The sequence below is a fragment of the Neovison vison genome, chromosome 6, assembly GCF_020171115.1.
Source record: "Neovison vison isolate M4711 chromosome 6, ASM_NN_V1, whole genome shotgun sequence".
Classification (NCBI taxonomy): domain Eukaryota; kingdom Metazoa; phylum Chordata; class Mammalia; order Carnivora; family Mustelidae; genus Neogale; species Neogale vison.
Genome location: NC_058096.1, coordinates 157237172 through 157262446, shown reverse-complemented (window position 1 = coordinate 157262446; position 25275 = coordinate 157237172). Strand labels below are relative to the sequence as shown.

The 25275-nt window shown below is 41.2% G+C and overlaps 1 protein-coding gene across 1 annotated transcript in view; it reads left to right on the top strand.

Annotated features, from left to right (window-relative positions):
• Positions 1 to 25275, top strand: part of DLEC1 (DLEC1 cilia and flagella associated protein) — a 65615-nt gene that overhangs the window by 7523 nt on the left and 32817 nt on the right. Inside the window, exons 3-6 of the mRNA XM_044252690.1 lie at positions 5927 to 6037; positions 7431 to 7618; positions 7839 to 8044; positions 9043 to 9121. Coding sequence (XP_044108625.1) covers positions 5927 to 6037; positions 7431 to 7618; positions 7839 to 8044; positions 9043 to 9121 — 584 coding nt within the window. The remainder of the gene's footprint in view (positions 1 to 5926; positions 6038 to 7430; positions 7619 to 7838; positions 8045 to 9042; positions 9122 to 25275) is intronic.

Sequence of the window (25275 nt, the reverse complement as noted above, 5' to 3'; positions counted from 1 at the left end):
ATTTTCTCTGTTGTTTTTCTGTTCTGTATTTATCTGTGCTCTAGTTTTTGTTATTTCCTTTACCTAGCTTTGCATTTAGTTTTTCTAGTTTCTTAAGTTCTCAAGTTAGGCTGCTGATTTGAGATCCTTCTTGTTTTTAAATGTGTTTATAGCTGTAACTTTCCCCCTTAGTACCACTTTTACCATGTCCTATAAGCTCTGGTATATTATGTTTTCACTTTCATTATTTGTCTCCGAGTACTTTCTAATTCCACTGTGATTTCTTCTTTGAGCTATTGAGTTGTTTAAAAGTGTATTGTTATTGTTTAAAAGGGCTCTGGTGGCTCAGTCAGTTAAGTGTCTGCCTTTGGCTCAGGTCATGATCCCAGGATCCTGGGATCGAGTCCTATATTGGGCTCCCTGCTCTACAGGGAGACTGCTTCTCCCTCTGCCTCTGCCTTTCTGTCTCACGGATAAATAAATAAAATCTTAAAAAAATAATAAAATAGAAGTATATTGTTTAATTTCCACAATTTAGTGAATTTTCCAGTTTCCTTCTGGTGCTGATTTCTAACTCATCCATCGTCCCATTGTTGTCAGAGAGGATACTTTGTATGATATCTACTCTTTGAAATCTACTGAGATTTGATTTGTGGCCTTACCTATGATCTGGGAAATGTCCCATATGCACTGGAGAAGAACATTACGCCGCTGTTGGGCAGTGTTCTGGGTCTGTTGGATCTACTTGGTCTATTGTGTTCTTCAAGTCCTCTGTTTCCTTACTTATCTTCTGTCTGTTTTTTCTATCCATTACTGTAAAAGGGGTACTGAAGGCCCCAACTAGTACTGTAGAACTATTTGTCCCTTCAATTCTGTCAGTTTTTGATTCATTATTTGGATGATCTGTCATTAAGAGTCTAAATGTTTAGAATTGTTATATCTTATTATTGCATTGAACCTTTTATTAATATATAATGTCCTTCTTTGTGTCTTGGAACCTTTTGATTTTTAAAGACTATTTTGTCTGTTAGAATAGCCACCCCTTTTGGTGTTTTTGCATGGAATACTATCCATTACTTTTTGGTTACTATTTGCATGGAGTATCTTTTTTCATGCTTTCCTTTACATTCTATTTGTATCTTGGATCTAAAGTGAGTTCATTATAAACAGCATCTAGTTAGATCATTGTCTTTTTAGCCATTCTTTTAGCCTGTCTTGACTGGGGAGTTTTACATTTAAAGTACTTATTGATAAGGAGGGACTTCTGTCATTTTGTTATTTTTTTCTATATACCTTATAGCTCTTGTCTTTTATTTCCTACATTACTGTCTTCTTTTGTGTTGGGTCAGTTTGTGTGTGTGTGTGTGTGTGTGTGTGTGTGTGTGTGTCTGTGAAGTGTTTAAATTCCTTTTAAATTTCTTTTGTGTTTATAAACTCATTTCTTTGTCATTACCATAGGGATTACATTTAACAACTTAAAGTTATAACACTCTAATTTGAATTTATAGCAGCTTAACTTCAGTAACATACAAACTCTGCTTCTTTATAGACCCATCTCCACCCTGTTAGGTTGTTGATGTCACAAAATCACATGTCATAGAATTACATCTTTATACGTTGTATGCCCAGAAACAAATTCTTTCTTTCTTTCTTTCTTTTTTTTTAAGATTTTATTTCTTTGAGAGAGAGAGAGAGAGAGAGCACAAGCGGTGGGGAGGGTCAGAGGGAGAGGGAGAAACAGATCTTTGCTGAGTGGGGAGCCCGATATGGGTCTTGATCCCAGGACCCCGAGATCATGATCTGAGCCGAAGGCAGAGGCTTTAACCCACTGAGCCATCCAGGTGCCCTGAGGGCTGTACTTTCAAGGTACAGCATATCTGTGAACCAGAGAGAGGGAGAAGTGGAGGATGTCGTGGCTTCGAAAGGCGTTATGCTTATGGGGTCCTACTAGGGACCAGATGCTATGTAAGATGTTTTGTATAGGTTATCCCACGGAACCCTTCCAACAACTCTGTGAGGTAGGTTTCTTCTTCATTTTATAGCTGCAGGAACTATGAGGGAATGGATCAAATGACTTCCCTAAACTCACACAACTCAGTGGGAGCCGAATTTGGACCTGAGTGAGTCTGCTGTCAGAGCTGACCTTCCTTCTGGAGGAGAAAGGCTCGTGGAGCGGATCAGGTGGGGTGTCACACAGGTGTTGATGACTTCCCTCAGGGTGTGGCTCTGGGTGTGAGGCCATGACCTCGGTCAGGCCTGCCCCTCTGAGGCTCAGCCCAGCAGACACTGAGTGATCGTGTGTTCCGTACCTTCTGTTCCCCGGCCTTCAGAGCAGAGTCATATAGCTTCTCTCTTGTGGATTTGGCAGAGATTGTTGGTAGCAGATACTTGGGGGGTATTATTGGTTGCCTGCTGCCCTCTGAGTCCTAAGAGTCCAATGCTGTTCCTAGGATTCTATTGGCTAGAGATCAAGGGGGGTGAAATAATTGTTTGGTTGTTCTTAAGTGAAATGAGCTAAAACACTGAGAACTGAGAAACCCCAGTCAGGGGAGTTTTTCGATGACTTTTTTTTTTTTTTTTTTTTTTGCCCAAGGTAGTATTGTTATAATCAGACATTATCTGCCCTGGTTTCTCAGCCTTCTGCTGGTAATGTTTCTCTCGCTCTCTCTCTCTTTTTTTTTTTTTTTAAGATTTTATTTATTTATTTGACAGAGATCACAAGTAGGCAGAAAGGCAGGCAGAGAGAGAGAGAGAGAGGAGAAAGCAGGCTCCCTGTGGAGCAGGGAGCCCGATGTGGGGCTCGATCCCATGACCCTGGGATCATGACCTGAGCCGCAGGCAGAGGCTTTAACCCACTGAGCCACCCAGACGCCCCATATTTCTCTCTTTTATTTCAAAAGTAGCAGAATTAGAGATCTTGATCCAGTTCCTCAGATATCCCTCTGGTTCCTGCTTCTGGTTTGGGGAGGAGGGTAAGGTGACCCCAGGATCTCCTTTATTCCTTAGATGATTGATGGTGATGACATTCCCCTGAAACTTTTCTTATTTGAGGTACAGAGGCAGCCTTTATCTGTTTGTTAATACAAATGTCACAAAGTCGAAAACATATGTAAATTCTTCAGACAGAGGGGGAAGATCAGAACATCTTGTGCTTTCATTCCGTTCTGTTGCTGATAAATTGTCCACATTTCTCTTGGGGAGTGGAACAGAGCCACGCGTGGTAGCATAGGGTTGCTGCAGGAAGCCCACTCTTCCCGGATGGAGGAGCCTGCTCACGGGGCCAGTGAGGGGTGTTCCAAGGCTCACATAGTCCAGGCCGGACATGGAGAGAGACTTTCCAAAGAGCTGACAAACAGACTGCCCCCTGCTTCTGCAGACATAACACCTAACCCTCCACAGCCTGGGGGAAGACTGTGGAGAGAATGGCATCAGAAGACAGAGACCACATCTTCCTACATGGCAAGAAGTTTTATCTTTTGATATTTCAAATAGGCCATCACCAGAGTCCTTGGGAACTGGGCTGGAACAGAACTTGGCATTCCTGCCATCCCCTGCCATGGTCTCTGTATTGCAAAGGAGAGTCCGGGCATTTCTCAGAATTCAGCTTTTCCCGATGGTTCTATGTTAGGTCACTCATGAAAGGCTCTTGGTGAGTTTTGGAAGGAGAGGTCACTATTCTCCAGCAGTAGTAACAGGCAGATGACTGAGCAGCTTCCAGAAAGCTTCTTCTTCTTCTTTTATTTTATTTTATTTTATTTATTTGTCAGAGAGAGAGAGAGCACAAGTAGGCAGAGTGGCAGGCAGAGGCAGAGGGAGAAGCAGGCACCCCGCCAAGCAAGGAGCCCGATGCGGGACTCGATCCCAGGACTCTGGGATCATGACCTAAGCTGAAGGCAGCAGCTTAACTGACGGAGCCACCCAGGGGTCCCTTCCAGAAAGCTTCTTGAGAAGCCCCTCCCTCAGTGCTGCTGGCCAAAGTCAGTAGTGATAGTTTCCCTGACCTTCGAGCTCCCATTCCATAGACCCCTGTATCCAACCTCTTTATATATGACATGCAGAGAGTGATTTCTGTTTTCCTCGCTGAACCCTGACTACAACAGGAACTAAGCCAAATCTTGAAATTCCTCAGTTAACAAATATCATGGGAAAAACAAGTATTCTTTGCTTGTCTCACCCTGGGTTACTGGAATCTCCAAAGGGCAAGGCCATGTTGGTTAATGGAGCAAGCAACAAAGTCTGGAAACTTGTGAGTCTTCCATTCATCTTATTTATTCCTTAATTTGTATCCAAGTGTTAATATACATGGTTTTAAAAAGACCAAATAGTTTAGAAAAGCTTCTAGTGACATATAAAAAGCCTCCACCTATGCACATCATTGTAAATTTATCCAAACCTATGGATCTGCAACACCAAGAGAGAACTGTGATGTAAACTATGGACTGCGTATGAGAACAGGGTGTCAGTGCGGGCTTATCGGTTGAACAGATGTACCAGTCTGGTGGGGCATGTTGATGGTGGGGGCAGCTGTGCATGCGTGGGGCCAGGAGCTCTATGAGACGTCTCTGGTCCACCCAATTTTTCTATGAACCTAAAAGTGCCTTAAAAAACAAAGTCTAGGGATGCCTGGGTTCTTCAGTTAAGTGTCTGTCTTCAGCTCAGGTCATGATCTCAGAGTCCTGGGATTGAGTTCCGCATGAGGCTCCCTGCCCAGCAGGGAGCCTGCTTCTCCCTCTGCTTGCTGCTCCACCTGTACTCACTCACTCTCTCTCTTTCTGACAAATAAATAAATAAAATCTTTTTTTTTTTTTTTTTTAAAGACCATTGGAAAAAGTCCTCCATGTCCCCTCTCCCGGTCTCATTCCATCTGCCAATGGTGGCCATTTTAAATTTTCTGAATACTTCTAAATAATATGTCTCTATTGTTTTTTTCTTGGCTCATCAGCCATGGATATTAATGACTGACTTCTGGCTCTTTTAAATGAGATTTTATGTCTCATGTGTCAGTGGGTCTGTTGGGGGTTGGCTGATCTACCTGGGCTTGGCTGGCTAGACCAGCTTCAAGCCATGGGCCCAGCTGAACTTGGCTCCTTGCCACAAGTCAGGCTCAAGTCTGCTCCACATGGATTTGTGCTGGAATCCAAGATAAAGAAGCAGGAGCTCTTCTTGGGCAGGAAAGCTCCTCTCATGACGGCAAAGGTGCAAGAGTATCATATGGTTTCACTCATTTGTGGAGCATAACCAATAGCATGGAGGACAAGGGGCGTTAGAGAGGAGTAGGGAATTTGGGTAAATTGGAGGGGAGGTGAACCTTGAGAGACTATGGACTCTGAAAAACAGTCTGAGGGGTTTGAAGTGGCGGGGGGGTGGGAGGTTGGGGTACCAGGTGGTGGGTATTATAGAGGGCACAGCTTGCATGGAGCACTGGGTGTGGTGAAAAAATAATGAATCCTGTTTTTCTGAAAATAAATAAATTGGGAAAAAAAAAAAAAGAGTGAAGGCTCAGCCATGCAAACCTCTGCCAGCATCTCATTGGCCAAAACACATCACATGGCCAGAGTCAAGAGTGAAGAAGTGCTCTCTGTCTCTAGTAAAAGGAGCTGCAGAGTCGTATGGCAAGGGGCATGGATACAGAGAAGGGTAAAGGATTGGGGCCATTTCTTTAATCTACCATACTTCCCTTAATTACATTTTATTAATAGACCTCTCCTTGAGTCACACAGTACTTTAGCTCAAATAATACCACAGCACAGCCTTACCTAATGGTTGGCCTCTGTGAAATGGCTGGTCAGCTTTGCTGATTAATTTCAGAAATCTCAAAATGACCACAGCGTTCTCAGAAAGAACTTTGTGAGATGGTTTAGATTTGGAGGATGAAGAAGTTTGGAGTACAGGTTCTTCAGTGTCAGTCTGGCTTCACACACCTCTCTCCTTCTTCTCTTCTATGTAGCAAAGACTATGTTCAAATGGTGTGTGGACAGCGAGTTGCTACAGAAACACCATTTGATCAGCCCGGACGATTACTACAGTGACATAGTGCCATTTTGCTCTGCACCCAAAGGTAAGGCTTCTGTCCTCTGCTGGGACATGCACTCTTTCTGGGGAAGTTAGGATCGCAACCACACTGGCTACCTCTGCTGCCATTTCCTCCTTGATGTTTCCCCTTTTTAAAATTTTTGTTAGTCGTTCTTGGGCGCGTCCACTCTAAGCATGCCCTTTCTTCTCTGGGTTCCTAACCCCTGCAAGGCAAAAGTCTCAACTCCTCCATGTGGAATTTGCACCCTTGTCAGCTGCTCAACACCAAGAGAGATTAAAATGTTTTAAAAAGTAATTGAATAAGCCAAGAGAGGGAGGGACTGAAGGCAGATACATCAGGGAACAAGTTCCTGCTGGAGTCAGAACATGGACCATGGGGTTTTTCCATACTGCACCTAGGAAAAGAGCAGCTTTACCTTCTTTGAGTTTGGTGGGAAGACTGGGTAGGGAGGCAGAGAAGGATGTGTATTTGTGTGTGGTGTTGGGCCAGTTCTCTGTGATGCGGGAGGCAAGATATTTTGAGAGTGAGTACGGTGGGAGCCGGGTTGTGGGTTTAAGCAGGGAGGTAGACTTTTGGGAGAGTCAGTGTTATGGATAGGGAGACATTGCTCTGTGGATCCTGTGGCCACATATCCGGATGGCCCAGTGATGCCAGGCTTGGAGGATGAGCTCTCCAGGCACCCCAGTCAGTGGGACTCTGATGACCTCTGAGGCTTTGGAACTGAGAAGGCATTTGGGGTGGGAAGACTGGGAGCCAGAGAATTGAGGATGCTCATGAGAACCGAGTTCCATTGACAATCTGAGCCATGTAGAGAAGGTGGCCGGAGAGAAAGAGCAGAAGTAAGCATTTCATGATATTAAACCTCTTAATATTGCCAAGTTAATTAGGAATTCAGTGTCCTATGCAGGTAAGTAAGGATAGAGTTAACATGTATTGAGAAGTTCCCAGGTAACTGTACTTGTACTGGTACTAGTTTCATTGTTAGCTATGAGTGATCTAGTATTGGTGCTGGTACCAGTTCTTGCTAGCAATGGGTGTGTTCTCCTTTAACCTTTTGGGGTTGATCTTAGAGGTGTAAAAAGCTAATGCAAACTTTGATTCCTCATGTGAGCTTTTCAAAAAGCAAGTTCTCATATGGGGTATATGTACATGAGTGAGAGACAGACAGACAGTAGTTTACTCATGTTCTTTGACCACGTTCGACAATCAAACAAATACGTAACTCTCTAGTCCTAAGACTCAAGTACACAGAATAAGTTACAGGAGTAAGTTATATGCTACAGAGCAGTTATATCTAGTGTAGTAAATGTGAAAGTTGAGGAAAAGGTATCAACTGTGACTTTGGTGGTTTTATGTAGTCTTCTTAGAAACGACCCCTTCATCGGTGGTAGCTCAGTTCGATTCCTTGGTGCCATAGGCATCTCCATGCCCGGATGTTCAAAACTCACATTCAGTTGTGAGAAGCGCTCTGTCCCCAAGAAGAACCTGATTAAGAAGCTTGAGGCTTCCTGCAAGACACTGACTAAGTCTGAAGACGAGTTAGACTACACCGTGGACAGCCTGACGGGGGACTTGTGTTCAAAGGCCAATCGCAAGGCCATCAAGGTTGGAGTGGAAGTCCATGCGAGGTGGTGTGTGTGGGCAGTGGGCACAGGGAGGCGATGAGTGGAAGGAGTTCCCGGTGACACAGGACACTGTGGGTCCACAGAGAAATAGGGAGGAGAGTTGGCACGGATTACCATTGGGTCACGGAGTTGGCCCAGTGTCAGTGCTCACAGTCAGTCCCCCGGCCTGTCACGGACTCTATTTTTTGTGTGTTTCAAAGAAGGCAGGTCCACCCAAGAATAAAAAGTGGATGAGCCACTTACACGTGCCCCAGAGAGAACTGGAGCGACTTCTGCTTGCCAGAATGGAGAGTCGGAACCACTTCCTAAAAAACCCTCGGTTTTTCCCTCCTAACACTCCCTATGGAGGCAAGTCTCTTCTCTTTCCTCCGAAGAAGCCACTCCTGGTGGGAGATTTGGAGCAGAGGTGGGTCTTTCCCGGACTTGGATTTGTCAGGAGGTGGGACCCGTGCGAGTAAACCCAGAAGGTCCTGGATCTGGTCTGGACTTTTGCGGGGGCTGGGGGACGGGATGTCAGTATCTGAGCAGAGCAAGGCTTCAGGGCTCCCCACAGACCTGGCCTTTGGACAGCCCCCAGAGACCTGGGTTTGTGCTTTCCTGACCTGCCAGTGTTGTTGAGGGATTGGGGGTTAGTGTCGCTCCCCTGCGTTCAGGTGAACAGTCTCGGTCTGTAACCATACTCTTCCCAGTCATGTGTCTCGGAATAGGACCCTAAAAATAAAAATATTTAAAATTTGTTTAATTGCAAATAATACATATAAATTGTGATTTTCTTTCAGAGAGGGCCTTTGGCTTATTTCATTAATTGTCCTTGTGAAGGGAATGAATAGCTTCATGGATTCATAGTTTCAGGGGACTTCAAACTCTTTTTTTTTGTTTTAAACATTATTTATTTATTTATTTATTTGACAGACAGAGATCACAAGTAGGCAAAGAGGCAGGCAGAGAGAGAGGAGGAAGCAGGCTCCCTGCTGAGGAGAGAGCCCGACGAGGGGCTCGATCCCAGGACCCTGGGATCATGACCTGAGCCAAAGGCAGAGGCTTTAACATGCTGAGCCACCCAGGCACCCCAGGACTTCAAACTCTTAACATTTATTAGTCAAATGACATCATTTTTATTAAGAAAAATTGGACTCTTCTATGCCGAGAAACATAGCACCTATATTAAAAACTCAGTTAGGATAGCTTCCTACACACATGTCAAAAATGAATCACAGTAGCTGCACATATCTTCATGAAGATTCTATCATCCAGTAAAATTATCCCATAATCTGCTTTAACAACAGGAACAAAACCCAGTAAATGACATACTGTGATTATCTTTGGCAGTTTGGGTGTATTTATTTTACACAAATCCAATGGGTAAAACTAACAGCCTTTCTTCCCTCTTGTGCCCTCCCACAGTTGTGCTGATACTCCAGTGTTTCTAGCTAAGCCATCAGTTGGATTTTTCACAGATTATGAAATTGGGCCAGTTTATGAGGTAAAAGTCTTATTTCTTTCCAGCTCCCATTTCATCATCTTCTTTACTTTTTTTTTTTTTTTAAGATTTTATTTATTTATTTGACAGAGATCACAAGTAGGCAGAGAGGCAGGCAGAGAGAGAGGAGGAAGCAGGCTCCCTGCCGAGCAGAGAGCCCAATGCGGGGCTCGATCCCAGGTCCCTGGAATCATGACCTAAGCCGAAGGCAGAGGCTTTAACCCACTGAGCCACCCAGGCACCCCAGCTTCCTTACATTTTGAAGTCATTCATGGAATTAAAGCCATATACAAAATTAGAGAAAAGACAGTAATAAACCCTTGTGTGCCCATTACCCACCTTCAGTAATTATCTTCTTCCTGCAAATCTGGCTTCACATACCACTCCCACAACTTCTTTGTGTGTGTGTGTCCGTGTACACGTGCGTACACTGGAAGTGTTTGAAGGAAAAGCCTAGAGGTAGGGTCGTTCTTTAGTTAGTACTTCAGTCTATATTTCTAACCGGTAAGCACTTTTACAAAATAACCATTATCAGGATGCCTGGGTGGCTCAGTTGGTTAAGCATCTGCCTTTGGCTCAGGTCATGATCCCAGGGTCTTGGCATTGAGCCCTGCATCAGGCCCTTGGCTTGGCTGGGAATCAGCTTCTCCGTCTGCCTGCCGCTCCCCCTGCTTGTGCTCACTCTCTTGCTGATAAATAAATAAATAAAAATCGTTAAAAAACCATGATCATATTCAGGAATATTAACATTAATTAATATTGATTAGTATTAACTAATAGCAATCCATGTTTGATTTTCCTTCATTTGTTAAAAAAGAGTCAGTTTACATTTGGTTTATTTGAATCAGAATTCAAACATTGCATTTGGGTAAAATACCTCTTTTTTCTCCTTTAGTGGGTAATAACTCTTCTACCCTCTGCTAGTTTTTTCCTCCAAAGAGACTGTTTATGCTGCTGTGCACAGTGGGCGAGATTTCTGGTTCTACATCTTCACCAAGACTCAGTCTTTTTCATTCTGACCATTATGAAACGTATCAGAGATCACTCACTAAGCACATTTTCATGTGTCTATCAGCCATTTAGATATCATCTTTTATTAATTGTTTTGTGGCTTAACATGGGATCTGTCCTGGAATTGTTCCTTGATGTAAGTGGGGTGCTAAAGTCCCCTGCTATTATCATATTATTGTCAATTTCTTCCTTTATGTCTGTTAATATTTGCGCTATATATTTAGGTACTCCAATGTTGGGCATATAGACATTTATAATTGTTATATCCTCTTATTATATTGCTCCCGTTATTATTATGTAATACTCTTCTTTGTCTCTTTTGTGATATAAGTATTGCTCTCCTGCCTTTTTTCTTTTTTTTCACTTCCATTTGCATGGAATTTATTTTTCCATTCCTTAACTTTCAGTGTGTTCGTGTCTTCATTCTGACGTGGGTCTTTTGTAGGCAGCATATAGAGAGCTCCTGTTTTTTTAATCTATGCGTCACCCAGTGTCTTTTGAATGGAGCATTTGGACCATTTGCATTTAAAGTAATTATTGATAAGTACTATAAGTAAGTAGGTATTGTATTGTTAAGTACTGATAAGTATTACTGCCATTTTGTTTGTTGTTTTCTGGTTATTTTTGTAGTTCTTCTCTGTTCCTTTCTTCTCTTGCTATCTTTCTTTGTGATTGATCACTTTCTTTAATGTGAGGCTGGATTTTCTTCCTCTTCATTTTTTTATGTACCATAGGCTTTTGGTTTGTGGTTACTGTGATGTTCATATATAACATTCTAAGTATATAGCAGGCTATATTAAGTTGATGGGCACTTAAATTTGAACACATTGTAAAAGAACTTCATTGTTACTCTCCCCTCCACATTTTATGTATATGTTATTGTATTTTACATTTTTAAATTTTGTGAGTCCCCTTAGCTGATTTTTAAAATATAATTTATTTGATTTATTTTGTCTTTTCAACTTCATACTAGCTTTCAAAGTGATGACTACCCTACCTTTTTGTGTGTTTCCTTTTACTCCTAAAATGTTTTCCTTTCATAATTTTATTTCTAATTATGACTTTCTCTTTTCCACTTAAGGAAGAAGTCCCTTTAATATTTCTTCTAAGGCCTGTTTGTGGCGATGATCTCCTTTAATTTGTATTTTTTTGGGAAACCTTTTATCTTTCCTTCAATTCTGAATGATAAACTTTCTGGGTAGGATATTCTCGGTTGTAGGTGTTTAACTTTCAACACTTTGAATATATCATGCAACTCTCTTCTGACCCACGAAGTTTCTGCTGAAAATCAACTGATAGGTTCATGGGGGTTTCCCTTGTAGTAACTACTTGCTTCTCTCTTGCTGCTTTTAAAATTCTGTCTTTATCTTTAATCTTACATTTTAACTATTACATATCATTGTGTAGAACTCCTTGGGTTCATCTTATTTGGAGCTCTCTGTGCATCCTGAACTTGGATGTTTGTTTCTTTCCCCAGTTCAGGGATGTTTTCGGCTATTATATCTTCAAGTAAGTTTTCTGCCCCCTTTTCTCTTCTCTTTCTCGTACCCCTATAATGCCAATATTTGCTCACTAGAAATTGTCTGAGAGATCCCTTAACCTGCCTTCTTTTTTTTCTTTTTATTATTCAGCTTCATTGTTCTTCATTACCCTGTTTTCCAGATTCCTGATTATTCTGTAGCCACTAATCTGTGATTGATCCCCTCTACTGTCTTTGTCACTTCAGTTATATAGTCTTCAATTCTGATAGATTCTTTTTCATATTTTCTTTCTCTTTGTTGAAGTTCTCACTGAGTTTCTCCACCCTTATCTCCAGTCTGATGAGCATCTTTATGACCATCACTTTGAACTCTTTATCAGATACATTGTTTATCTTCATTTCATTTTGTTCTTTTTCTGAGTTTTTGTCTTGTTCTTTCATTAGAACATATTCTTTTTTTCCTCATTTTGCTTGACTTTCTGTGTTTGTTTCTACAAACTAGGTGGAATAACTACTTCTCCTAAATTTGAAGCGATAATCTTTGTATGGTCATTACCTGTGTAGACTGTGTGTGCCTAGTGATTGTAGAGTGTAGAAATGCTGACAAGACTGTCTTCATCTTTGGCTCTCATGTTCATGTTCACCAGATGACCTCTCTTGGGGTTATGTGTTGCAAGCCCGTTGGAGATTAATATACACACCTTAGAAATGGCTACCAGGGCTGGGATGGTACTTACTTTGGCCTCCCATGAATCTGATAGAGATACCATAGTCTTTCCCCTTCCTGATGCACAGGTGGCACCACAAGATCTAATAAAAGTTAGCTGTCAATTAGATGCATGCAAAACACTTTGATCTCCCTACAGAGTCCTTCTGTATGTCCCTTTGCTTTATAAAATCTATGGATTAAGATCCAGACTTTGTGGAAAATAGCCACACAGCTGCCTGAATTGTTGCTCCCCCGATTCCTCCCTGTCAGTAAGTTACCCTGAATAAAACTTTGTAAACTACATGGAGTCAACTGCTTCATTTTATAGTCTCAAAGTACCTTCTCAGTTTGGAAGATATTTTACTATCCCTCCTTCACCTTTTAATAGGCTGGCTGGCTGAACCTGTGGCTATCATGGGTTGGAGGACCTGGTACACTCCATGCTGGAACTGTCCTGGTGGGATGGCTAGAACTGAAGTGGGTGCAGGCTGGGGTGGTCCTGGAACTCTCTGTGCAGAGGGCATCTTGGCAGGATTGCTGAAGCTGAAGTGGGTATAACCCAGGGGATCCCAGGGCTCTCTGTATAGACAGTGCCCTGGGAGGACAGCTGAAGCTGAAGTGGGTACAAGCTGGGTTGTCCCAGGATGTTCTGTACAGGGGTGCTCTGGTAGGGGAATGCAGCTGGAGTTGAAGTGGGCATGGATCAGGATGTCCTGGGTGGTCTACACAGTGGCACTCTTGCAAGGTGGCTGGAGCCAAGGGTGGCATGGGCTGGAGTGTCCTAGGGTACTTTGCATAGGGATACCATGGTGAGACAGCTGGTGCTGAGGTGGGCATGGACCAGGGTTCCCTGGGGCACTTCGTACCAGGAGTCCCCTGGCAAGTCTGGAGCAGAGGTTAGTGCCAGACTGGAGCATTCCAGGGTGCTTTGAACTTGTATCACCTTGACGAGATCCTGGAGCTATAGTGAGCACTGGCTGGGGTGTCATGGTGTGTAATGTGTTGGGGCCACATTGGTGGGATGGCTTGGGCTGGTAGGTGCTAAGGACCCAGTGAGGCAGCAGGCCAGCTATGGTGCCCAGACCCTGCTCTTGTCTGGGCTATTGAGGTGAAAAGGGAATGCAAACTGTAGGGCTTTCTAGCTGAGGGGTTTCAGCAGCTCTCACTGCTCAGCAGAGTTCTAGGACTGGGCCTTTTATATTCTAGTTGCCCATGCCTTCAGTACTGTTCCTCCCTGCTGCAGCTTGCAGCATTAGGGGTAGCGGTTCCCACTGTGACTCACTCTTTCCCATCTCTTGCTGTTCCATCTATGTGGTATCTATCTTATATTGTATAGAAGCTGTTCAGTGGCCCTCAGGTGCAGATTTAGGGCACCTGTAGAGGAGGTGAGTTCTGGGTCTTCCTACGTTGCCATCTTGGACCAGAAATCCCTGTACCTGCTTTTTAAAAATGCCATATTTATTGAAACTGTGGTTTCTTACATACTAGGTTTGACTAATTGCATTAAAAAAAAACTTTATTTATTGATTTGACAGACAGAGATCACTAGTAGGCAGAGAGGCAGGCAGAGAGAGAGAGGAGGAAGCAGACTCCCTGCTGAGCTGAGAACCTGACGTGGGGCTCAATCTCAGGACCCTGAGATCATGACCTGAGCTGAAGGCAGAGGCTCAACCCACTGAGCCACCCAGATGCCCCTACATTTTTGTAATGTCATTAAACATATTCTTTTATTCATATTTTCTATAATATTATAGTTTAGATGTAGATGTTTTATTAGATTCATGTTCAGTTTTTTGTTTTTTGTTTTTTGATGAGGGTAATTCTTTGGTGGTGCTGTGTATTTTTTATTACATCCCTCAGGAGGAATGTATCTGCTTTTCCTATTACCAGTGAAGAATGGCGTCGGAGGTTATGAGCCTGATCCATCATATATAAAGTTTTTGTCAACCTTTCATATTATTGGCTTTAGAAGCCTTAGATGATTGTTACCTAGATCCATTTTTTTTTTTTAAACAAAGTTAAGGGTTACAAAATGGTGATTTCTAATTCTGTTATTCCTTCTGTGTTTATTAGCTGTGATTTTTCTATTTAAAAAGAAACTTCACTTCATATCCCTTTCCCGCCTTCCTTACACTCTCCTTAACCCTTTTGGTAACTATTTTTATTAGTTTGGGTTCTTCCTTCTTCCATTGTTTCTTTCTGGAATCATAAGTAAATATATGGGTATATTTGAACTCCCTCTCCTTACTGCCCTCAACATCTTTCTAGTTTCACTTAAAAGCATATTCAGTGATTCCTCTGGGAGTAGTTACAGCGACTGTCCTGATTCCTTTTTCACCAGTTTCCTTCATTTTTATGCTAGACTCCACCATTCTAGAGAATCAGACCAAGACCAAGCTTAGTAGTTGCCAGCTCTGCTCACCAGGTTTAATCATGACAGATCTCATGACAGATCCTTCATATATATGTAAATTGTATTTTACAGTTTAAGAGAACTTGCAGATCCATCATTCTTCTTTTAAAGATTTGTTCATTTATTTTAGAGAAAGAGAGAGAGAGCCTGCAAATGAGGGGAAGAGCAGAGGGAGAGGGAGAGAAATCCTCAAGCAGACTCCCTATAATAGAGAATCCTGGCAGACACCACTTTGACCAAGTGATGAATTTTAACATCACCACTAATAAGACACTTTGATATCATATGCCCCGAATATGACACACTGAGAAGGGCACATCACTTACCTGGTATTCTTGCAAATAATGCATAACCTCAATATAATCATGAGTAAACATTAGACAAATCCAACTGAATGCCATTCTACAAAGATATTACATAAAATAACTGACTAGTGCTCTTTAAAAGGCTCAAGGTTGGGGCGCCTGGGTGGCTCAGTCAGTTAAGCATCTGACTTTCGGTTTTGGCTCAGGTCTTGATCTCATGTTGTGGGATCGAGCCCCATGTGGGCCTCTGTGCACAGCACAGAGTCTGCTTCAGATTCTTTCTCCCTCTCCCGCTGCCCCCCCACCAAATAAAGAAATAAAATCTTAAAAAAAAAAAAAAGGAAGGCTCAAGATCATGGGCAATAGAGAAAAACTAAGGAAATGTCACAGATCAGAGGAGACTAGAAAGACATGGGAACATAACGCAATTTCAGATTTTGGATTGGATTCAGCAGTGGAAAAAGGAAGTTAGTGGACAAATTAAAAAAGTATATGTAGAACCTATGATTTAGTTTATATATTATAGCAAACTTAATTTCTTAGGTTTGATCATAGTTCTCTTGTTATGAAGATGTTAACATAAGGGAAAGCTGAGTGAAGAACATATGGGAACTCTCTGGATTATTTTTATAACTCTTGTAGCTCTAATTTCAAAATCAAGCATTAAAAATATACATGTATTAAGGAGAGCTCCAGTTATGTAACTAGATAGCCTGAAGCGGGGTGCCTGGGTGGCTCAGTGGGTTAAAGCCTCTGCCTTTGGCTCAGGTCATGATCCTGGGGTCCTGGGATCGAGCCCCACATTGGGCTCTCTGCTCAGTGGGGAGCCTGCTTCCCCCCCTCTCTCTGCCTGCCTCTCTGCCTACTTGTGATCTCTGTCAAATGGGTAAATAAAATCTTTAAAAAAAATAGCCTGAAGAATAAGAATCTACAAAAAATGAAAATTCTAGAACTGACATTACTCAATAGTAATAGGGCTTACCAGCAAACTAGACACAGATGAAGAGAAGATTTGCAGAGTGGTCAGTAGAAATGATCCAGACTAAAGCACAGAGAAAAAAAAAAGAAGGAAAAATACGTAAAGTAGCATTTTAAAATATGGGATCTAGTGAACATATCTGTTGTATAATTGAAGTCCCAGAAAGAGGGTAGAGGGAGAATGGGACAGGAGCAGGGTTGGAAGACATAGTGGATGACAGTGATCCAAAAGTAACAAAGACATCAAGCCATAGAGTAAAGCACTAACAACGCTAAGCAGAATAAAATTTTTTAAAAAATCATACCCAGGCATATTTAGTAAAATTCTGTTCTAAGCCAAAGAAAAGGAGGGGGGACTGTAACTTAAACCATCGAGAGAAAAAAGACCTACCATCTTCTAATGGACATGATTGAACCTACAAAAGGCTTGGAATGGAAGCTTCAAAGTGTTGAAAGAAAGTACCTTTCAATCTAGAATTCTAAACCCAGTGAAAATCGTCTTCAAAAATGAAGATAAAAGGAAGACATTCTCAGACAAAAACTGATAATTTACAACGAGATAATAATAATTCATCACCAGGAGATCTGCACCAAAGGAATTTTTAGTCAGAAGAAAATGCATGAGAAATGCAAGAAGGAATGAACAGCAACAACAATTACATGACGTGCAAACGGACCAGGTACTGCAGTTAAAAAGAGAAGGATCTAGTACCTGGGTGGCTCAGTCAGTTAACCAGCTGTCTTTAGCTTGGGTCATGATCCCAGGGTCCTGGGATCAAGTCCTGCATTGGGCTCCCTGCTGAACGGGGAGTCTGCTTCTCCCTCTGCCTGTCGCTCCCCCTCTTTGCACTCTCCTTCTCTCTGACAAATAAATAAACAAAATCTCTAAATTACACACAGTAATGACTTAGCCTCAAAATATGTAAGTACAATTTTACAAGACTGGAAGAAAAACAGAATAACAAACACGTAGGAGATTTTAACATTTTTTTCCCTCAAAAACTTAAAAACTAGGTAGACAAAAAAACCCAGAAAAGATATAGAAGTATCAAGCAATTAACAAACTACATCTAATTGACTTATATTGACTACACTTGGCAATTGCAATATGTATTTTTTTAAAATATTTTATTTATTTATTTGACAGACAGAGATCACAAGTAGGAAGAGCAGCAGGCAGAGAGAGAGGGGGAAGCAGGCTCCCTGCTGAGCAGAGAGCCCGCCATGGGGCTCGATCCCAGAACCCTGGGATCATGACCTGAGCTGAAGGCAGAGGTTTAACCCACTGAGCCACTCAGGCACCCCTGTATTTTCTTTTAAAAGTGCATATGAAACACCAAAATTGTCTATGTGCTGGACCATAAAGCAATTATGAAAAAATTTCAAAGAACTAAAAACATATATAGAGTTAATATAGAAATCAAAAATAACAATATAACTAGCAACTACCTAAATATTTGGAAATTAAGTAATTCATTAGTAAATTCATGAATCAAAGAAGTCATAATGGAAATCAAAAAATAGAAAATAATGATCATTTTTAAGAGTTATTGAAGTATATTTGACATATAGGGTTACTTTTGTTTCAGGTATACAACACAGTGATTCAACAATTTAATACATTACTCAGTGCTCACCATGATAAGTCACATCTGTCACCATACAATGTTATCACAATATTATTGACTATATTCCCTATGTTGTACTTTTCATCTCTATGGCTTATTTATATGAATGATCATTTTTAATGGTACATCAAAGCTTGTAGAATGCAGGTAAGGCCAAGCTTAAAAGAATATGTGTAAACTTATATTTACATGTTAGAAGAGAAATAGTCTGAAAATCCGTTATCTAGGTATATCTGAAAGATCAGAAAAGAATAGCAAATTAAACCCAAAGAAATGGTAAGGAAATCACAAAAACAAGGAGAAATTTAAACAAAATAGAAAACAAATATGCGGTAGCATCAGCAAAGCCAAAAATTAGTTCTTTGGAAAGATTAATGAAATTAATCCCTAGCAAAACTGATCAAAGAGAAAAGAAAGTACAAATTCACCAATATCAAGGAAAAAGAGGGCATCATTATAGATCCAATAGACATAGAAGAAAAAGAGGTTTATGAGCAATGTTAAACATGGAAATTTGAAAATATAGATGAAATAGAGAAATTTTCAGGAAAATACAATTTACAAAACAGATACAAGTAGAAATAAAACATCTGAACAATGTTCAGACACTGAATCTCTGTTTAAAACCTCACAATGTTCTAAAATTGTGATGATCGCACAACTCTATGAATATACTAAACACCATTGTCTTATACACTTTAAGTTGTTGAGTTGTGGCGTGGGAATTATATTTCAGTAAAGCTGTTTAAAACAACAACAACAAGAGGGTGCCTGGGTGGCTCGGTTGGTTAAGCATCCAACTCTTGATTTCAGCTTTTGTCTTGATCTCAGGGTCATGAGTTCAAGCCCTGCAATGGCTCCATGGGCTCCATGCTAGATGCGGAGTTTACGTAAAAACAACAATGACAAACCTTCCTACCAATAAAATTTCAGGCCCTGATGGTTTCACCAGGGAATTCTTTCTAACCTATGAGGAAGATCTGATTTTACAAAGCCTTACAGAGAATAGAAAAAAGGGAACACAACCCAACTTGTGTTATAAGACAAGCATAATCCTGACACCAAAATCTGAAAAGGATTATTACAAGAAAGGCTAAACTTTGTCATGAACAGAACTGCAGTTTCCTAGCAAAACATTTCCTAGCAAACTGAATTTAGCTTTATCTAAAAATGATCAACATTACAACCAAGTTGGTTGATCCAGCAGTGCCAAGTTAGTTTAACATTTGAAAAGCAACAGGTAGAATTCCCCACCCTAACACAATAAGGTAGAGAACTCATAAAGTTATCTTTCACTAGATGCAGACAAAATTTAATATCTAGTCATAATTTTTTAAAAAAACTCTTTGCAAACTAGGAATAGGGTAAAAGTTTCATAATTTGACAAAAGGTATTTACAAAAATAAAACTGCTATTATTCAGATGACATGATTGTGTACCTAGAAAATCCAAATAAATTTACAGATAACCTATTGGAATTAAATAAAATTAAGTGAATTTATTGAAAATCTTTAGACACAAAGTTAATATACCAAAACCAAATTTGTTCCTCTGTACTAAAGCAAACTATTATAAAATGAATTTAAAGTAGATACTATTTATAGTGCATTTAAAAAATCAAATTTAGGAATACATTTATTTTATTTTTTTCTTAAGATTTTATTTATTTACTTGAAAAAGAGAGAGACATCCAGAGCAGGAACATAAGCAGGGGGAGTGGGAGAGGGAGAAGAAGGCTTCCCGTCCAGCAGGGAGCCTGGTGTGGGACTCAATCTCAGAACCCTGGGATCCTGACCTGAGTCAAAGGCAGATGCTTAATGACTGAGCCACTCAGGCAGCCCAGGAATAAATTTAAATAAATATGTGCAAGACATTGACAGAAAACTAAGAATATAAGTGAAAGAAATGAGAGGAGACCCAAATAGATGAATAGGTACATACCCAGTGGTACGTTGGAGCCAAGTCATAGTAGCACATGAGAGCTGACCACGTACCTTCTCCCCAAATCCACGTTCAGTGATGGTTTCTTGAATTTGACCACAGTGGGAGTATTTACACTATGGAAATAAACAAATACTATCAAATCAGGGCTCTCTTCCACCCCCAAGAGCCTGTCATTAAACATTCACCAGCATACTACTGAATATACTGTATTCATGGATTGAAAGACTCATTAGTAGAGGGATATTGTCAAAGAATAATTCAGAGGAATTAGTTATCTGCATACTCCTGTGAGGAATAGTAGTCAGTATACTGTTGTCAGTGAACAAAAGGAAAAACAAATTTATAACAAGAGGAGAGAGAAAAAACTTGTAGTCTGGCAATAGTGAATCATCCACTGTTCACTGTTAGTAACTCTGTCTTAGTCCAGGTCTGAACCATGTCCTCAACTCTTCCCATTTTGGTCAGTAGTGCCTAAAGGAGAGAATTTACCCTGAAGAGCTTTATTCTCTGATGCAGAATCTTTTGGGGATGTCAGTTTGATATTGGCAGAGTAGCGACATTTGTATACCTGAACATCTGACAGTGGAGAGCAAAATATACCAGGGCAATTATAAATATTATAAGAAATATTGAGAACCTATTTTGCACCCAGTTTTTTTTGTCAGCATGGATCTAATCAAGAGCATACATCATCTTTTTTTTTTTTAAAGATTTTTTATTTATTTATTTGTCAGAGACAGAGGGAGAGAAAGCGAGCGAGCACAGGCAGACAAAGAGGCAGGCAGAGGGAGAAGCAGGCTCCCTGCCGAGCAAGGAGCCGATGTGGGACTCGATCCCAGGACCCTGGGATCATGACCTGAGCTGAAGGCAGCTGCTCAACCAACTGAGCCACACAGGCGTCCCAAGAGCATACATCATCTTAAAGATCAGTTTGGTCAGTCTTAGTGAAGTAATTGGGTTTTCCCCCTTTGATTAATTGACTATTTCATTTTTTCCAAGACATGTATTCTAGCAGTACTGTTAAATTTAACAGCTATTTCCATAGAGTTCATTTTCTTGAATATTTATGTGTTCATGTGCCCTTGAATATTGATTCAAGGGCACATCTACTTAGAATCATTCTAAGTAATGAAGTTATGTTAGTCTAACCTCAAATGAGTTTATCTAAAGTCAACATTCATTTTGCTTCTGTAATTATCCTAGATTTGTCCAGTGGGAATCTTACAAGTATTCTCCAATGAGAGTCTCCCATGTTCTTTTGTGGGGTTTTTGGTTGTGGTGTTTTTTGGTTTTGTTTCTTTGTTTTTGTTTTTTTAAGCACTTCCTTGCATTCTGGCATTAAAAGATGTTCCAGCTTCATCTTGTTCTTACTTTGTCCCAGTTCTGGAATAAGTTTCTAAAAAGCCCTGCTTCCTTTTTGTAGAGAACACAGAAACTTGGTATTTAGAAACCAGGGTCTAAGCACTAGAGATGCTGTTTGCTGCTGGGGTGTCATTGCTTGTGGGTCCTTTCAACGGACAGAGCTGGAGAAAAAGAGCAGTTGCATAGATCCAACCATAAATAGACATATGTGTGTACACATGTGTTCATGCATATGTCCACACACAGTTGCATAGTATTTAAAATCTTGACTATACTGATGCCTCTAGTTCTAGTCTAATTCCACACTATCTCCTCCTCTTCCATGCTTGTGGCTGCTTCTCCTACCATCATGTGAAGAATCTTGGAATCAAATTCTACTTTTGGAAGTCTCTGCCTCTAGTGGCTTTGTAGTGAGGCTCAGGGTCAGAGCTCCATGATAAGTGGATGTGCGGTGGCAGGATTCCAAGTATTTATATAGTGGAAGGCGTATATCCCAGATGTATTATGTTCTGGAGCTTAAGAACAACATTTGTGGCTAAAAGTACTTGATAGGAAAAAAGTACTTGAAATGTTTTTTTCTGGCACGACTTCAAGGGCAACTTTTATTGGTGTCTGTTTGAATGTATTTAGTGTTCCAGTTATGATAGCCATGTAACCATTTGCCTCACAAAGACTTTGTGAAACAGCCATTTGCTTGCTGATCAGGTAGGACACAGTGAGAACAGTTTGTCTACTGTGATGTTTGGAGTCTTAGCCAGAAGACTGGAGGCAGAAATTTTCTGAAGTGTCAGTCACTCACGTGTCTGGTGGTTGATGCTGGCTTTCAGCTTAGATCTCAGTTCCTCTCCCCGTGGGCCTCCTATGGAGGCTTGCCCATATCAGTTAGTTCCTTTCCTCTCCTTCCCTCTTCTCCCCTCCCAGCCCGGTGGCTGGTTTCCCCAGAACTGGCCTCCCAAAAAGAGAGATACTGTCTGCTACAGTGTATTATAATATGGGGGTGACATCATTCAGAGTCCCTGATACATCTACACATTTGGGAAGAGATTTTTAGAGTAGTGCAAGGAGATTGAGTTATTAATAAGTACATATTAAACAAAATAATCAATTGATTAACTCTGGATGGACAATAATTATATAAGGGACAGTTTCATGCACAGCTGTATCATTTATACAGTGACAACAGTGTAAATATCAGTTACTATACCAACCAAGTAGTATGATATAACTTATATTGGGAAGATGGGGGATAGGAAGTGCATATCATATGGTGAGTTGGATATGGGAAAGGAAAGAGAGAATGTCCACAGCGTGCATCCATATTTAATGCATACAGATTAAGAAAAATATTATGTCATTTGGAGGCATATTCTGAAATAATCAAAGGGAGGAAAAAATATTATAGGAAATGACAGGAGACTGGCTCAGGGGAAGAAAACAGGATTTCTGTTTTTCAAAACCTTTGATTCTTTAACCTGTGTGGTGGTCCAACTTTGATGAAAATAACAAACAAACAAACTTTTAGCAAAAGAAATGCTAGGCCTAGATCATCTTACAGGTACACACCACAACCATTTAAGCTAATTCCTATTATATATAAACAGTTTCAGAGACTAGAAAAGGAAGGAACATACCCACATTATTAGGTGATGAGCCTACTATGGTCTGAATATTCATGTCCCCCAAAAGTTCTATGTTGAAATCCTACAGTATTAGAAGGTAGAGCCTTCGGGAAGTGCTTAGGTCATGAGGGTGGGGCTTCATGAGTGGGATTAGTGCTTTTGTAAAAAAGGCTCTAGAGAGATCCCTTGCCCCTTCCACCACTTTGAGAACACAGTGAGAAGGTACCAGCTATAATCAGGAAGAGGGCCCTCACCGAAATGTGACCATGCTGGCACCTTGATCTTGGACTTGTCGGCCTCCAGAGCTGTGAGAAATGATTTTCTGATGTTTGTAAGAAAACCAATTTATAGTATTTTGTAGAGGATCCCAAATGGACTAAGACAGAGCCTGATCTTACCTTAACCCCAAAGCCAGATGAAGAGGTATAACAATGAAAAACATGCTCCAGGCTTGCTTAAGAACACAGGTATACTCCCAGTCCCGGGCCTCTGGAAGTTATGAGAAAGCTGCTCTGTCCGAGGTGGAGGCAGATGGACCCAGGCTGTGAGTGTGAAGGCTAAAGGGTTGTGGTGGGAAGAAAGTCCTGTACCTTGTAAGCCAGGGGGCTATTTTGTTTCCTGTCAATATTTTGGTAACTTAAAAAAGACATTTGAAAGAAAAAAAAAAAAACCAGGTACAGAAATACAAGGTGAAAAATGGCAAGCCAAATCAAGTAAGAAATGCATTTGGGCCCACGTGTGCACCTGCATACGCACATACGCATACTAGGAGCAAATTGTGTATAACCCAGGAATGCAAGGAATGTCTTCACCATAGGCCTTGAGTTGGCAGTTCCCTGCCCTAAGCCTCTCATTTTTCCCTCTGGAGCTTCCAGTGCTGTTAAGGAAAGCCAGCCCGCTTATTATTATCACTGCCCCAGAACTTGCAGGCACCAAAGCTGCCCCCTGTTCCAGAGCCTGACGTCCCTCTGCACCTCCTTCCAGCTGACCGTGGGTGAACGCCATGGTGATTGTGATGCCACTGTCTACTGGGGTCCTCACACCCGACTTCACACCAGCTGGAGTTCTGATTACCACCAGACTGGCAGAAAAGCTAACACCAGACCTGCCTCCTGAGGGTCTGCTGCCTTAGGACCCTTCTGATGCCAGCTGTCATAGCCTGGGTGCCTCATAAAGCAGGGTCTGAGGCAGTGAGAGTCTGCGCTGTCAATCACATCTCTGGAGAAGACTGAGGAAAGGGGGTGGAAGCAGGAAGAGCCAATCCAAGAAAGTGTTACTGAGCTGTCCGCCATAGAGCCCAGTTGACTCTTTCATCTTGTGGCACATCCCCTCAGAAGCCACATAAACTGCTGGCTCCTGCCCGTTACTGGTCAGAGGTCTGCCTTGCGTGGCTGGAGCAAGGCTCTGTTGATGGCCCAGTGGATGTGAGGAACAGCTGCCACCATGAACACCTTGACCATGAATCTCAGCAGTGGGTACAGGGGGCTCCATGTGTGAGGGAACAGCAGCCTGATGGAGGGAACCACACATGCTGTTGCTCGGGCTGTTTCATGCACATGTGCACTCCTGAGGAAACAAAACCGAAATGGCATCCTTGCATATGGAAAATAATTTAATCCCTACCTCACTCCATACCCTAAGCAAAGTACTTTTCAGCAAAGATCTCAAACAAAATTTATTTATTTATTTTCAGGTGGAATTTAATTGTATTATCATTACTTGTTTTATATTGTTTCAGAAAGAGGAGAGGCAGAGGGAGAGGGAAAGAGAGAATCTTAAGCAGGCTCCACACCCAGCACAGAGCTCAATGTGGGGCTTGATCTCACAACCCTGAGATCATGACCTGAGCCTAAACCAAGAGTTGGATGCTTACCTAACCGAACCACCCAGGCACCCCTCAAACAACATTTAAAGAAGAAAATATAGGTATTAAATGATTTCTAGAAACAGAAGCACAAACCACAAAAAGTTGATGAATTTTATATTAAAATCTTAGAAACTGTATATCAAAAGATAATATGAGTTATAAACTTGGAGATGTTTACAACATATACCTTATAAAGAATTAGTACCCAGAATATATCAAGAACTGCTACAAATCAATAAGAGAAAGACAAAATATACAATGGCAAAATGGTAAAAGGATATGGACAGGGGCGCCTGGGTGGCTCTGTGGGTTAAGCTGCAGCCTTCAGCTCAGGTCATGATCCCAGGGTCCTGGGATCAAGTCCCACATTGGGCTCTCTGCTCAGCAGGGAGCCTGCTTCCTCCTCTTTCTCTCTGCCTGCCTCTCTGCCTACATGTAATCTCTCTCTGTCAAATAAATAAATAAAATCTTTAAAAAAAAAAAAGGATATGGACAGACAACTCACACAAAAGGAACCCCAAATAGGAAATAAACCTGTGAAACAATGCTCATCATCATTAATAGCAGAGTAATGAAGGTTAAAATAGTAATATGGGTCTCTCCACACTTGGGTGTGGTTTACAGATGGACTGGTGCAAATGTTGTCTTGGCCAAAAATGGACAAGTGTTGACTTAGTAATACATACCTATGAATAAAAGTATGAAGACACACACTTGACATTTATGTAGCTGTTATATGGTGGATGGCAAGGGGGCTGGGGTAGGGCTTCATCTGTATTTTTAATGTTTTTATCTTAATCTAGGTAATGGAAACATGCCTTTTGTCATGTTATAATTTATA